Below are 16,122 nucleotides of genomic sequence, written 5' to 3'. Positions count from 1 at the left end.
GTTACCAGCGTGAGCTTTCGATCTTTTGACCAGATGAGGAGGTCCCTTGCGATCTAGAACAACTTCCACGAAAGAGTCCCTCCCTGCTTGGAGATGTAAGCCAGGGCTGTGGTGTTGTCAGAGTCCACCTCCACCACCTTGTTAAGCTGGAGGGACTTGAAGTTTATCAAGGCCAGAAGAACCGCCAACAACTCCTTGCAATTGATGTGAAGTGTCCTTTGCTCCTGATTCCATGTTCCCGAGCATTCCTGTCCGTCCAAAGTCGCACCCCAGCCCGTGTCTGATGCGTCCGAGAGGAGACGGCGGTCGGGTTTCTGAACAGCCAAAGGTAGACTTCCTTGAGAAGAAAGCTGTTCTTACACCACGCGAGAGTAGACCTCCTCTCTTCGGAAACAGGAACTGAGACCGTCTCTAGCGTCATGTCCTTTATCCAGTGAGCAGCTAGATGATACTGAAGGGGGCGGAGGTGGAGTCTCCCTAACACGATGAACAGGGCCAGCGATGAAAGTGTCCCTGTTAGACTCATCCACTACCTGACTGAGCATCGGTTCCTCCTCAGCATGCTCTGGATGCATTCTAGGGCTTGGAAGATCCTTGGGGCCGACGGAAAAGCCCGAAAAGCTCGACTCTGAAGATCCATACCCGGGTAGACAATGGTCTGGGATGGGACGAGCTGGGACTCCTCAAAATTGACCAGGAGGCCCAGTTCCTTGGTCAGATCCATAGTCCATCTGAGAATCTCCAGACAGCGACGACTTGTGGGAGCTCTTAAAAGCCAGTCGTCTGACGGAGCCGGACACAAGATCATGGTACTGCTGCACAGTCTGTGAACTGTCAACCATGGGGAAGCGAGGAAGTACAGTGACAACCCGAAGCTGTCTAGACTGTCTGGGTCGTACAGACAACTCCTTATCGGGTTGCTGAGGTTGCCGCACTGCGTCACAACAAGTCACTTCTGCTGGTTGTTGAACGTCTTCCCAGTGACACACTGACTCCGTAAACAAAAAATCCTCTAACAAGGACTAAGCTTGGACTGCATGTCTTGCAACACAGCTCAAGGTCTATGGGAGCAGGTGTGGTAACAGACGGGGTTAGCGACTGAAGTGGAACCATTACCTTCCCTGGAAGCATGTTATGCTTAAATAAAAGTCCATAGGAGGCTACGCAGCTAAAGGCTCCTCTCCAAATGACAGAGTCCTCAAGGGAATATCAGAAGGAGGGAGAAAAGCACTTTCTCATCTACAGGGACCATATCCGAGAAAAGCTAAGTTCTCTCAGTGAGGGTTTCACTGGTGCAAAAGCAGCAGACTAGAAGGCAACGTTATGAAACTGCTTGACAGTCTAGTGAGTTGACAACAACCAAAGATGTGTGACTGAGAAGCATGCGGTAAGGTATGCAGAGCATGCTGTATGCAGAGCATGCTGTATGTAGAGCATGCTGTAAGGTAAGCAGAGCATGTTGCATGGCGTGTAACATTTCTCAGAAATTCCATGACCAGTGCTAGATTGAGTAATATCGCATTACTGTCCATTGAAAGTGCACGTGCCGAGGGAATTGATTTAGACTGTTTTGTTGATGAATTTGATAGCCGGCATGATAATCGTAGAATTAAGCTGCACTAAATATACGTACTATAATCTACTTCACCTCAGGAAAGGGAAACTCGCCCTGTTGGCAACACTGCATTACTTCATGCATGCTTGCATGGGGTTTTAATATCAACATAATATTTACATTATATTCATAACTCATGATTCATTTTTGTTTTGAAGATATTTTTGCCATATTTTTGCGATTTTGTTAAAAATATATTGCAAGGAATACATATATATTTTTTTTTTTTTTTTTTTAAGTAATACGAATAACCTCCATTATCATAATGTTTGTGTAGGCATACATGTATATGTTTTACAAATGCAAGTTATGAAAGTAATGAGGTGTTATATTGTCATTTGTTATTTCAAAGTTGAATGGGAAGAGGCTCAAGCTGAGGAGAAAGTGGCAGATGCATGCGTTGAGGTGGCTGACTCATAGCATGAGGTTCCTGCCTCAAGAGTTGCGCTTGCCTCAAGGGTTGAGGTGGCTGCGCAGAGAGAGGCTCTTGACTCACGAGTTGAGGTTCTTGAGGTGTGAGCTGCGAGAGTTGAGGTGGCGGCTGCGCAGAACGCGACTCCTGTCTCACGAGTTGAGGTTCTTGAGGAGCTTGCCTCGAGAGTTGAGGTTGTAGCTGCGAGAGCTGAGGTGGCTGCCTCAAGGATGGTAGAGGTTGTCGTACCTCAAGAGGTTGCTGCCTCGAGGATGGTCTTACTGCAAGAAACTCTTGCCTCAAAGGAAGAGGAGGTTGTAAGGCATAAGACTCCTGTCCCCATTGTTGAGGAGGTTGTAGCGTGGTAAGAGATTCCTGCCTCAAGGAAGGTGGAGGTTGCTGCACAACGCTGGTAACTGGCAACTCCCAACGCGGCAGCTCACGCATGGAGGTAGCCTCAGGAACCTCAACCTCATACGTCTGGCAGATTTTTCTGCGTAGAGGATATGGAGCGTTCGCAGGAGGAGGTGTATTAACCTCCTCTGCCTGAAACTCCTGCATCAACACCGCAAGCTGAGACTGCATTGACTGCAGCAAAGACCACTAGAGTTTAAGAAAGACAACAACAAACGGAGCTACTGTCCGTTGAGACTGAGGGTCTAAAACAGCTGGTGCGGCAACAGACGGAGCTACTGCCTGTTGCGATACCACCTTGCCTCTCTGGGAGGTGTGCAGTTGTCGTACTGCAGCAAGTCCGAACTGACCCAGGGCTAATGGCTACACCTAGGAGTTGGACTTGTGCGGAAGGGACCGACTTGCACTTAAAAGCTGCAAGATTGGTCCATGGTTTCTGCGAGAAACCTCTACCGCAGACGAGGAAAGAAAGGGCTCTCTCGTCTTTGTGTGGGTGGGGTGATCACGTCGGCAACGTGTGTAGATACACCCGAAACCACGGAGGGAAAACGTCTGTTCGTCGATCAAGGCCTGCTGAACCCATAAGTCCTTCGACATTACTTCTCCCCTGGGCTTGGGAGCTTGTAAGAGGTCCCAGACTAGGCGAACAACTGGCACGAACAGACGAACCCTCGAACGCAACACTGTAACACTTTGCGCTTATCACTTATCACTTTTGATTTTCTGTTTGCACTTATTTCACTGAACTCGAAACTTTAAGTGGTTTGTACCTGAAACACGCAATTCTATCCTTCCTTAAAAGTTAATAATTGCGAAAACAGAATTACAATGTAACAGAAAAATCTAATGAAAGATAAATAATTCAGTGGCTGGAAAGAGACTAAACACTAGATCAAATAAACTACGTTTAAAATCTCTCACCGCATAAAGCTTGAGAACAAGAATAAAACTCTAGAAACGTTTACCTTCTTCCCCTAAAGAGACTAGGGAGAAGAGCAAAAACGATAACAACGTTACTCGCTTGAACGAAACGTTTATCCTCCTCTCTCTCCCTCCGTCTCTATCTCTCTCTCTCTTGACTTAGAACCTGAGAGAAGAGCCCAATCATATATATCGTTAAAACATATTATTGTTAAAGGAAAAAAAACTGAAAGATTTCCCAAATAAAAAGTTCCTTTATTAGAATTAAAACCATTAAGCTAAGAAAGAATGAACAAAACGCTAGAAACGGTTTACTCTTACTGCAACGTGACACCGTGAAAATTCTCTCTCTATCGTAACGATAGAGCGCAAGTTGAACGTTCTGAACGTCAACAACTGCAGAGACAAAACAAAACGTTAGTTCAACTTTGAAAACAGTACGAGACTATCAAAGAAATTCTTTCAAAAACATTAAAATAGCATAATATGTTAACAGGTAAAACTGAAATGACGGGCTCAATGTTAATTAACTTCGGTACAAGAAAAGACCGCCTACTATTAGGAAAGGTCGAATATAAACAAATATAAAAATTAATTTTAATAAGTTTATAAAAAAGGAAGTTAATCGAAGAGGCCTATAAAAGGCGGAGAGATATAAAATAAATCTATAACTTTTGTTAAGCAAAATTAAGAAAGAGAGTCTATACTCTCTTAGACACCAACACTTCCGTCTAAGGGAAGGGTCGGCCATTTAAAAGTGAAAGAGAGTTCATACTCTCTTCGTCACCATAATTAATCAAATTAATTCCAAAAGCTAGCTAAGCTAATAATAAAACTTCCTGAATAGCGAAAGCTAAAATCTAGAGGAAATACATCACCAAATCGTGAGCAAAAACTCCAGAATCAACAGCGTATCCATGTAGGTCTAGCCGGAGGCACGACAGAGGAAAAATTGAGGTGGTGTCAACAAGAAGTACTGCAGTACCTGGCCACAGGTGGCGCTTGTGAGTACACCCCCCTCTTGTATAGCGATCGCTGGCGTATCCCTTCCGTAGAATTCTGTCGGGCAACGGAGTTGACAGCTACATGATTATCGGGTAAGATTAATATTGAAAATATGTATACTCTTATATTGCATGTTATCAGTTTACTCCGGAAAGGTTACCAGTAATTGCTATTCATATATATGTTGGGGGAAAACAATCAGGAGTAGAATGATGAAACTCGCTGATATCACGCTGTCTCACAGTCACAAAGTTTTTTCTGTATTGGATTGATTTTTATTGTCTTCAAGAGTCCTCTGGTAATTTGTTCCGACGTGATATACAAACCTCATAATCATTTAATATAAGAATTTGCTTCAGCAGCTGAAGAGAAAGTAAACCAGGCAGTTGTGCTGATTGGTTGACTGGCGGTATGGGGCGGAGCTTAACCCCCCCCTCAGCCCGCTTTCCCCATTCACTCGCTTTGGTTTAACGTGGATGGTTGTGCTACTCTCCGCTCTCTACGCTGCAGCCCTTTTCCTTCTCTTGTACTTGTGTACTAGTGATTGAGTGATTGTTATGGAGGAGAAAGTTACTTGCAAGATGCGATGTTGTGTAGGCCGTAGCGGGCGCTGCAGCAGGTGGTTTTCGTCACCTTCTGTAGACCCACACGCGGTCTGCCCAACATGCAGGGGAAAACCTTGCTCTCTAGGTTCTCCCTGCCGTGAGTGTGAATCTTGGCCGCCCTTGCAGTGGCAAGCTATCGAGAATCAACGCAAATATCCTCGGACCCCTAAGGCTTCTTCTGCTTCGGAGAGTTCACCTCTTTCGAAGACAAAGAAGGGGGAGCCGGTGCAAAGTGTGTTGTCTCAAGAAACTACCACAGCGAAGTCTGCTCACGCTCTCTTCGGGTTGGAGGAGGGTGTGAGTATGATTTTGGGAAGCTCGGATTCATAGCCTGTCGGGGATTTCTCGGGTTTCGCTGGGGAAGTGGATGACCTTAGCGCTCCCGCTACTTCGGCGATCTTGAGGGACACCCGACAGATTGATGGACCGTCTGATATCGATGACGACACGTTACCCGGTAAGATGGGAGAACTTTGGGCGTCTCCCGGATTATCAGGTAAGCCTGACTTGGATTTGTTAAAACGCCGTTTAACTCTGCCAGACGAGATTGAACGTTATTTGAATGATCCGATTGTTGATGAACACATGAATGTAACTGATTTTGCAACTTTATCGACTCCCATGTTCCCTGATGCCCCTGTTGTTGTTGACCATGTACCTGTTAAATCATTTGTACCTGGCAAAATGCAAACTTTTTCCAAGGGTAAAATAACTGCATGACTCCCTGTTAACCCTTTTACCCCCAAAGGACGTACTGGTACGTTTCACAAAACCCATCCCTTTACCCCCATGGACGTACCGGTACGTCCTTGCAAAAAACTGCTATTTATATTTTTTTTTTTTTGCATATTTTTGGTAATTTTTTCAGAAACTTCAGACATTTTCCCAAGAGAATGAGACCAACCTGACCTCTCTATGACAAAAATTAGAGGCTGTTAGAGCAATTTAAATAAATTATATTGCAAAATGTGCTTGAAAAAGAAATAACCCCTGGGGGTAAAGGGTTGGAAAGTTCCAAATAGCCTGGGGGTAAAAGGGTTAAAACAAGGGAGAGTAAGGTTTTAACACTGAGATTTCTTTAACGACTGCCGGCACACCCTTTAAAGCTTCCCCCACAAGTAATTTAGAATTAAAATCTGCCAAAACTCCTGCTGATACAATATGTCTTTCAGGTTCACCACGTTCACCAACCACGGCTCTTCATACGGACATGGCTCAGGTTGTTCATCCTCGTCCAGTGTCGTCTGCTATTGCCTCGACCACCATTCCAGTACCTCGGAGGGGGCACAAGAAGAGAAACCGTGGGCGGTATTCCTCTTCTAGTTGCTCCTCCTCTCTCTCCTCCTCTTCGTCTTCATCTTTTGACTCTGAATCTTCTCCCCCGAGGAGAAAGAGGAAGAGGAAAGCGAAGAAGGCCAGTCGCCGTCGAAGGGACATGGCGCCCCGAGACACCTCTTCTCTTCTGGAGGATGAGGGCAACGTGTGAGATTCCCATGTTCCCCGCGCTCGTGGGATTGTTCACGGCGAATCTCGCAGAATGACTCCATGAACGACATCCGCGCTCGAGGGCATAGGTATCGTCTCCCAGAGAGTGGTAACGGGGTCCTTGGGCCCCAGAGCTGCTGCTCAGACTCGATTTGAACTGCTCTTGAGCGGGGAAGTGAGAATCCTGGCTTCGGCACGAGAAATCTCTCGTGAAGAATCCGCGGTACGCACGACTACCTCCAGGGGGGTAGCCACGCGGACCAACTCAGCGACTCGTCTGTTGCGTGTGCAGGCCCAGACAGCCATGCACTCGACCCGCGTGACTCAGGCCCGGCATGGAGCCACCTCGCGGCTCAGCCTGCGACATGGGGGCCGGTCGTGCACGACCAGGCTAGCTCTCGCGCATATCAGTTGCGCAAGATGCAGCCAACCCCCATGCTTTCTGGCCATGTAACTAGTGAGGCCGTGCACACCACTAACCTGTCTACACCTCCTGGTGTGAGCGCTGCAGTTCCCAGCGACCCCACTCGCGCTCGAGCTCGTTCGGGAGCTTTGTGGGGCTCGCAGCGATCAGTCACGTACTCGGTCGCAGTGGGAACCTCGATGCATTTTATCGAGGATGAACCAAGCCAGGGTCCTTCCTTGACTCCTGAATACACGCCTGGTTTGATCTAAGGGACCAGAGCGAGGGTATTGATGGGAGATGTCATCACCCATGCAGCATGTTGCTTCCCCTACACCTACGGATGTAATGGGACCGAGGGATCAGCCACTTCTACGGCCTTCACCGGCCGTGGAGGCGGAAGATCCCGAGGTGGAGTCGCTGTTCTTAGAGGTCATTAACCTAATGCATGAGATTAATGGCCTCAGGGCTCCTCCTGCGGTAGTGTCTGAGGATAAGTGTACAGCCTTAGAGATCCTATGGGGAGCTCCCGAAGGCAGTTCACGGCTCATCACACTACCCTGGTCGAGACAGGCTGCTCGAGCATTGGACCGAGTGAGTGACCAGATCGCTGGACCTGGTGACTAGCTTAGGAGCCAAGGTTCGAACAAGTTTCTCCCTCAACCACTCCAGCGACAGAAGAGGTACTATGTCACAGTCTTCTGTGCCTTGTCCTCTCCCTTTCGACCCCGCGGTCGGAGTCCTTGCTGGGGGTTCCTCGGTCGAGAGTTTGAAATCCCAGAGTGTCTCCTCGGTCTCTGAGATTTCAACTATGGAGTCCATCTCTGTAGCTGCTCTCCATGCTGCTTCATGGCTCGACCACTGGTGTGGTACAGCCATAGTGTTTGCACGGGACACCAAGCTCGCTACCCCCGAACACATGGAGCAGTACGGGAACCTGGCTTTGTCTGGTGGGAAAGCGGTTGCTTTTCTCTTGGACCAGCTTGCTACCCAGTATGCCAATCTGATCCTCAAAAAACGCGAGGCAGTAGCCGCTCGTTTGGTGAGACAGATTGGTTCATGAGAGGCCCTGGCACTCAGGAACGCTCCTATTATAGCTGCAACTTCTCTCTTTCCACCAGAGGAAGTTCGGGCCATGCAGGATAAATGGCGCCTCGACTCGAAGGACTCCATTATCCACCAGGCGCAGGCTGCGATTTTCAAGGGACCTGGTCCCGCGAAACCGTCCACAGCCAGGCTGAGTGAGGCTAAGCCCACGGGAAGTAGCAAGGGTACCACTGGTCGTGCTCTTACAGCTAATGTTCAGAAGGATTCTGCCCCCAAACATACCTTTCAGCCTCCCTCAGGAGCTACACGTCAGGGAAAGAACAGGGGCTAACGAGGGAAAGGGAAACGCTGAGATTGGCTTTCCCCTTCCCATGCTGCCGAAGGTAGGGGGATGCCTATCGCGCCATTGGGCGATGTGGCAGCACCTCGGGGCCGAGGAATTGGTAGTGTTGACCCTTCGCAAAGGGTACAAGCTCCCATTCGTGCTTCATCGGCCCCCCCTTATCCTCCACTCCAATAGCGTTCCACACGTATGCTCCAACATCTCCAAAGGCTCTGGCCTTGGAGGCGGAGGTCCAGGAAATGTTAGAAGGATGCGCTAGAAGTCGTACACGATCAGTCACCAGGGTTCTACTGTCATCTCTTCCTGGTCGAGAAGGCGACAGGAGGTTGGAGACCTATCATCGACCTTTCGCCATTGAACAAGTTTGTTCTGCAAACTGTGTACAAGATGCTGACAGTTCGCACTGTGCTGTTAGCCATCAGGCAGTACAACTTCATGCTTTCGATAGACTTGAAGGACATGTACTTTCAAGTACCAGTTCATCAGTCGTCTCGAAAGTACCTCCGATTCACCTTCCAGGGCACGGTGTACCAGTTCAGTCCTGTGCTTTGGACTGTGCACAGCTCCCCAATGTACCAGTTCAAAGTCCTGTGCTTTGGACTGTGCACAGCTCCCCAAGTGTTCACGATGGTAGCAGCTTGGGCCCACTCGAGGGGCATCCGCCCTACTAATATACAGTACCTCGACGACTGGCTGATTCTCGCTCCCTCGCAGGAGCAGCTGATTCAGGACCAAGACTCGCTTCTGGCAGTTTGTCGCGATCTGAGGATCGTGGTGAACTACGAGAAGTTGAACCTCATTCCCAAGCAGAAGGTGAAGTATCTGGGAATGCTGATCGACTCGGCAGCAGCTCGCGTTCTTCCCTCGGAAGAACGGATCAGCAGACTCAGAGAGGTTGCGCGGCCATTCCTGTCGCAGGAACAACTTCCAGCCTTCCTGTGGCAAGCTCTTCTAGGTCACCTCTCCTCGCTGGAGAAACTCGTTCCTTTCAGGCAGATCCATCTCCGCTCCCTTCAGTGGTGTCTGAAGGAGCAGTGGTCGGCAGCCACAGATCCTCCCTCTCGTCCGGTCCTCATGGAACGCGAGGTAAGGGAGGATCTCCTTTTGGTGGCTAAACGAGAACCTCATGAGAGCGTTTCTCATAAACCCTCCTCCACCTTAGTTCCGTCTGTTCACAGACACGTCCACGGAAGGTTGGGGTGCACACCTGGACGACTTGGTCGTGTCAGGTGTGTGGTTGGAAGAGGAGAATCACCTGCACATCGTGCTGGAAATGATGGCAGTCTCGAGAGCACTCATTTATTTCCAGGTCCGTTTGAGAGAGCACTCGGTAGTGGTAATGAACGACAACACATCCGTGGTCGTGTACGTCAACAAGCAAGGGGCACGCTCTCATGCCCCTTGCAGCAGTTGACGAGGCAGGTGTTTCTGTGGGCAGAGGGTCAACACGTAACCTTGTCAGCCAGGTACATTCCAGGCAAGAGAAATGTTCTGGCAGACACCCTAAGTTATAGAAACCAGGTAATAGGGGCAGAATGGTCTCTTCACCCTTGGGTAGCAAGTCGAGTACTCAACCTCTGGGGAGAACTATGCATCGACCTATTTGCAACACAGCACAACGCCAAGCTTCCCGTGTTTTGCTCTCCAGTACCAGATCCCGCGGCTGCGTTCGAGGACGCACTGCAACATCCTGGGGATCGACTGGATTGCTACGCGTTTCTCCCCTTTTGCTTACTTCGCGCAGTCCTGTCCCGGGTCCTAGTAACCCCAGGACTCAGTTTGACTCTTATTGCTCCACTATGGCCATACATGGAGTGGTTTCCCGTTCTGTAGTCGCTCCTGGTCGAGGCACCGAGAGAGCTACCACGCTGGCCCAGTCTCCTTCGGCAACCCCTGTCGAGCAGGTACCACCAGGCGGTGCAGTCGCTCAGACTTCATGCTTGGAGACTATCCAGCGTCTCCTCAGAATGCGAGGCTTTTCGCGACTCGCTGCGAGAGAGATGTCAGGGTACCTTAGAAGATCCTCCTCCTCAGTCTACCAGGGGAAGTGGTAAGTCTTCTGTGATTGGTGTAGTGGAAGGGGTATCTCTCCGGTCGGAGCCTCTCTGACTCAGATCGCAGACTTCCTAGTTTTTCTTCACAGAGATAAGCTCCTTTCGATTTCTGCCATTAAAGGGTACAGGTCTGCCCTTGCAATGGTGTTCCGTCTGAAGGGCATAGATATCTCCAACGCCCTGGAGATTTCTATGCTCATTAAGAGCTTCGAACAGTCGTGTCCCCCGAGGGAACTTCGAGTTTCCCAGTGGGATGTTACTCTAGTTCTCGGATCTCTTAATCGTGCTCCGTACCAACCCTTAAGTCGTGCCTCAGACAGGCTCTTGACCCTTAAGACTGTTTTTCTGCTAGCCTTAGCATCGGCGAAGAGAGTCGAGGAGTTACACGGCCTCTCTTGTAATGCCACTCACGCAGAGGGTTGGAAGGAGATCTTCTTAAGTTTTGTGCCCCAGTTCGTGGCCAAGACTCAGAACCCAGCGATCCACGACACAGGTTCGAGGCCTTCACTATTCCTTCCTTACCGGATGCGGCGAGTGGCGGTTCAGGTGAGAGGCTATATTAAGCGAACTCGGCATCTCAGATGTGAATGTCAACGACTCTTTGTTAGCACCGGTAGAGCCAAGAGGGAGATGTCGAGGAACACGATATCCTTCTAGATCCGTGAAACCATCCGCAAGGTGTATGAGACTTCCACAAGAGTCCAAGCACCTGGGAGGGTTAAAGCTCACGAAATCAGGGGCATTGCCCCCAAACTTGCTTTCAAGAGACATCTTGCAGTGGGCCAAGTGCTGAAGGCTGGCGTTTGGTAACGTCAGACCATCTTTATGGCCTTTTACGCACAAGTCCTTGGACACCTTTGTTTTTGGCCCTGTGGTAGTGGCTCAAGCTATTGTCTTACCTCTCCAGTTCCTCAGGGACAGGGAAGTCTCTTATCTTGATTTTTATGCTACGTTTGGCAGTGTAAAAGCGGTCTGCATGTGATTCGCCTTTCTCTCTGTCTCCTCCCTTGGAGTTCAATACATCAAGACAAGTCTTCCCAGGTAAAATTGCTAGTTTGTTTACAGGTATTCTCCCCCCGTCTTCTGCTAGGCAGGGAAGGCGGTGGATGTATAAACCCTTTGCCCTTTGGTTATGGAGGGTCATCCAGTCACTGACCCCAGGGTCGAGTGTGTCTTACATTCAGGCTCTCAGGTCGTGTGATGCTCTTACCCATCGCGCGACCCGGCTCCCAGTCTCTCAGACCCCACCATCATCAGGTTTGGTCAAGAGACAGGGGTAGGTGGATTTAGTCCTCTGCTCTCATTCGAGACTAGGTCTATATCCTGGCAGTTAGCTGTCCACAAGCAGCAAAGGCAGACCTCCCACCAACCAGTGAGTCTTCCTATATTATATGATTATGAGGTTAGTATATCGTGTCGGAACAAATGGCAATTTGTCCTAAATTATATTTTTCCTAGCTATACAAACCCGTAATCATTTGATATAAATGCCCGCTTCTACCACCCCTCTCATGTTCCACATCGAGCCTAAAGCGTTCTAATGAGGAAAGCGGGCTGGGGGGGGGGGGACCTAAGCTCCGCCTCATACCGCCAGCCAACCAATCAGCACAACTGTCTGGTTTTCTTTCTATTCGGCTGTTTCAGCTGAGCTGAAGCGAATTCCTATATTAAATGATTACGGGTTTGTATAGCTAGGTAAAATACAATTTAGGACAAATTGTCATCTTTAAAATTACCATCATGTGTTGATATGAAATTTGTTCCATTAAAATTATCTCAAGTTTTGATACTGTGCACTTATAAGTGCAGTGTCCTGTAAATCACTCAAAGCTGTTAAACTGTTGTGAACCTTTTTTTTTTCCTTCTGACCATGTTATAAATAATTAAAAATTGCAGGAGACTTGAAATTATGGTGGGACAAATTTCTTGTTCTTATTTTATGCTATGTTAAGAGAGATTTAAGAAATTATCTGAGGAAAAAATGTCTTTATGGAACACAGAATGACATTCAGCCAGGCATAAATTCTACTTGAAGACTTGAATGTGGTGTTTTCATTCTATTTACTATTTAAACTAAAATGCTTGTATTGATTTATTTTGAAGGAAGGAATCAAATATTATCCAAAGTAAATAATAAGGAAGGAATCAAATATTATCCAAAGTAAATAATAAGTTGAAAATAATGTAGATAAAAATGATGAAAAGAGAAAATGTATTTACATGAATGGAACATTAGAATTTTTACGAGAGAGAGAGAGAGAGAGAGAGAGAGAGGAGAGAGAGAGAGAGAGAGAGAGAGAGAGAGAGAGAGAGTATTAATTACTATAAAACTTTGTAAACATTTAATGATGTTTTAGAGAGAGAGAATTAATTACTATAAAACTTTGTAAACATTTAATGATGTTTTAGAGAGAGAGAATTAATTACTATAAAACTTTGTAAACATTTAATGATGTTTTAGTTGTTTTTGTTATATAATTTTTTTCACTTGTGGTAAGATAAATATTTACACATTCATTGACAAAAACTACTAATAGTGTATTTACAGTATTTTACAGTAAACAAAACCTTAAATATGGCATTTAATTCGTCAGCTTAGACCAACAACTCTAACCCGACATTATCTATTCTAAAAAAAAAAGCATGACTTTTAAATAGATATAATTATGCTTCATTAAAGCATTTTTCTGAATTTTTTTTTTTTTTTCAATTTCTGGTACATTTCAACCACAAACTATTTGTGATTATTTACTCTACAGTATATATATATCATTGAGTGCTGTTAGATGCAAACAAGTTTTTGTTGTTGAAAAGTATACAAAGTATGGCGAGGTGGTGACTAGTTTTATGAGTTGTGGTGATAATTTTGATTTATTGTTTGTCTCCCCTTGTACTGACGTTGTGTTAATAATGTACAATTACCTCTGAAAAGAACTAAAATGTCATGACAGAAAACACAGGAAAAGAATGTAGTGCAGTATAGTGGGTTATCTAGTGTGTGTTAGTCAACCACAGGTTGGTAATGGTTGGTGTGTTGGTAGGTTATGAGTTGACCCAACCTAGGGCAACAAGTATTTGCGAATTCTCGCTTCTTGCGCCTGTCTGTTACCTAAATCTTGGTAAAAGCGGGGGCTGACTGTATTTTGAAGGGACTTTTTCAATAGAAATTATTATAATTTATCACAATACACTACTTACATAACCATACTCAGTAACTTGAACATCATCTGATAAACTTTTGAGGGGCTAGGTGAAAAATTCCCCAATAACAACAAAACTTTTTTAATTTTTAACGAAACTGTATAGTTATGTTTATGCATGCTGTGCATTGGATTTTTTTTTTTTAAATTTACAAATAATTTTATTTTATTTACAGCTTTCACCTGAAAAAAAGGTCCTTTAAAACTAAAACTGCATGACTTCATATTTCAACGGCAATACCCGATTTAAGATGTATTTTATTACAATAATACACTGTGCAGTATTTACATCGTGAAAATTACTTCATATCATCAGGGGAATTACCACCTTTGTGTTAATCAATCTAAAAATCTGCAACCTTTGTGTTAATATAAAAATCTGTAAGAACACCATTGTGTTAACCTACTACATATTTGCAAGAACACCATTATGTTAATCTGCATATTTGCAAGAACATCATTGAGCTAATCATTCTAAATATCTGTGAGACAATGTCAGTAAGAACACCGATATAAAATCTTAGATAAAGTACAATATCATCCTGTGAAAACAAAATTTTAATTATGTAAATAAAATTATAAACATTATGCGTAACTAAAAACATCTTCTCAGGTCTTGCATTGGTCCATTAAGATTGATACAGTCCATAAATGAAAAAATAAGATGAACATCTTTGACATATACAGTATTATGAACCTAAAGCTCTCAAATCATTTCCTACGACTTGATCGCCTGAGATTGCCATCAGTTCTCTCGATTTCAGTTTCAGACTGCTTAGCTTTATTTTTTTCGTTCCTTGTTACCACTACACTTTTTCCATCTTCCTCATTTGTTTGTGAAATCTTTGATTTTCTTGTTGGTTTTAAACCTTCATTCTTCTCTTTTGTTGGTTTTAAACCTTCATTCTTCTCTTTTGTTGGTTTTAAACTTTCATTCTTCTCTTTTGTTGGTTTTAAACCTTCATTCTTCTCTTTTGTTGGTTTTAAACCTTCATTCTTCTCTTTTGTTGGTTTTAAACCTTCATTCTTTTCTTGACAAGTTTTTATGGCTTGTTTACTTCGACCTTTCAGTTTTACTTGCTCCTCACTATTATATCTTGATTGCTTCTTTGGTGGCTTTGAACATTCATCCTCCTCCACGTCAGCATCTGTTTTCCGCTTCCTAGACTTTTGCAAAATCTTCTGTGTATCCTTTGTATTTTCAAATTGCTTTTGTTGTTTAATACTTATGTCCTCCTCTGCATTTAAATCTTCATTCTCTTTACTGACATTATTTAAATGCTTACATGGTTTTGACATATCTTTTTCTTCAATGACAACGATACATTTCTTTACTTTGGAGGCCTTTAATATCAAAGAATCTTCCTGTAACAAGGTTTTTTTTTGATGATTTTGAACCCACCTCTTCTTTCTTTTTTTGAGTTTTCTTTTGCTTCTTTTTTTTTAGTTGGAAATTGTCCACCTCATCATCTTCGCTAACTCCAGATGACTTGACAGATTTTGAATTATGTTCTAACTGCTTGTTTTCAGTTTTTGATTTTCTCATTCCTGTCTTACTTTTTGTTTTACCTTTAGCAGAATTAACTTTAACTGGAGATTGCTTCTTGGGAGAGATTCTTCTAGGCGAGGCTAATTTCATTTTTTTTGCTCCTATTGCTGCAATTTCAAAATAGTAATTGATAAAACTCTTGCAAAACAATCCTTCATGGTATTAGTGAACCTCATTTCTAATATCTACTGACAAAATAAACTAAAAAAATCTAATATAAATCTATATAAAAGGAAGTCTATTCTACACAACATCTAAAAGTATACAATTATATTTGTTCCAACACGGAGTACTTACCTCGAACTACTTTCTCAGGAGTATCTGGGATCTCCCAACCGACCAGAATTTTGTGTAGTTTACCCTACTCCCGTTTTCTATGCGGGGTAACCTCTGGCAGAGTGATAAGCGCCCAGAGACGACCCGGGGTCAGAGAGCATGCTTGCTCAGGTCTTGATCTTACCCAGTGCGACCCTTTGTGTACCACGCGGCTCCCACGTGGGCCCTTTGTGCTCTTCCTTATCCTTTTCCCTCTGTGTTCCTGTGTCTCGCGGTGCCTTACTAGTGCGTTAAGGAGCATCCCCGTCGTTGCCCTGGGCCTATGGCCGGAAAATCGTGTGGCGCCTTCCTCTCAAAACCTGAAGTTGACCCGCACTCCTTGTGTTCTTCGTGTAGGGGCAGTGTGTGTTCCCCTACAGCCACGTGTCCAGAGTGCGAGTCCTGGAACAAGGTGCTGTGGGTGCGCTACGGCACCAAGAAGAAGAACTGCTCTAGGAGATCGCCTAGGAAACCGAGCGTCTCTTCGCCTCTTGCTTCGCCCGGCGTTTCTTTGGACAGAGTCTCTCTGCCGCCTTACCCTATCCAGTGTAGGGGACGAGGTAAGTCAGTTGCGGGGAAGAGGCCTGTGGCCCTTCCCCAGGAGTCTGATTTACCTGATAGTGGGATTGTGTCATTGATCCAGGTAAGTGGGGGGACTGAGGGGGGGACGGGAGTGTGATCGGGGGACGGAGCCCTGGTGCAAGCAGGGCCCGTCTCGTCGGATGATCCTATGTGCGGTAAAACTGCTGCAGCC

The 16,122-nt window shown here is 45.6% G+C and overlaps 1 protein-coding gene across 1 annotated transcript; it reads right to left on the bottom strand.

The window, feature by feature from the left end:
* Window positions 1-14,215: 14,215 nt before the first annotated feature.
* On the bottom strand, window positions 14,216-14,803 carry LOC137629263 (uncharacterized). Its single transcript, XM_068360524.1, has one exon. It carries the CDS (start codon window positions 14,801-14,803, stop codon window positions 14,216-14,218), a length of 588 nt encoding a protein of 195 aa, XP_068216625.1.
* Window positions 14,804-16,122: the final 1,319 nt, after the last annotated feature.

Source organism: Palaemon carinicauda, chromosome 37 (assembly GCF_036898095.1).
Source record: "Palaemon carinicauda isolate YSFRI2023 chromosome 37, ASM3689809v2, whole genome shotgun sequence".
NCBI classification, from domain to species: domain Eukaryota; kingdom Metazoa; phylum Arthropoda; class Malacostraca; order Decapoda; family Palaemonidae; genus Palaemon; species Palaemon carinicauda.
This window is presented reverse-complemented; position numbering and strand designations above follow the sequence as displayed.

What these genes read in the sequence shown, in the direction of transcription:
- LOC137629263 (XM_068360524.1), bottom strand. Translation starts at nt 14,803, where the DNA reads ATGTCAAAACCATGTAAGCATTTAAATAATGTCAGTAAAGAGAATGAA.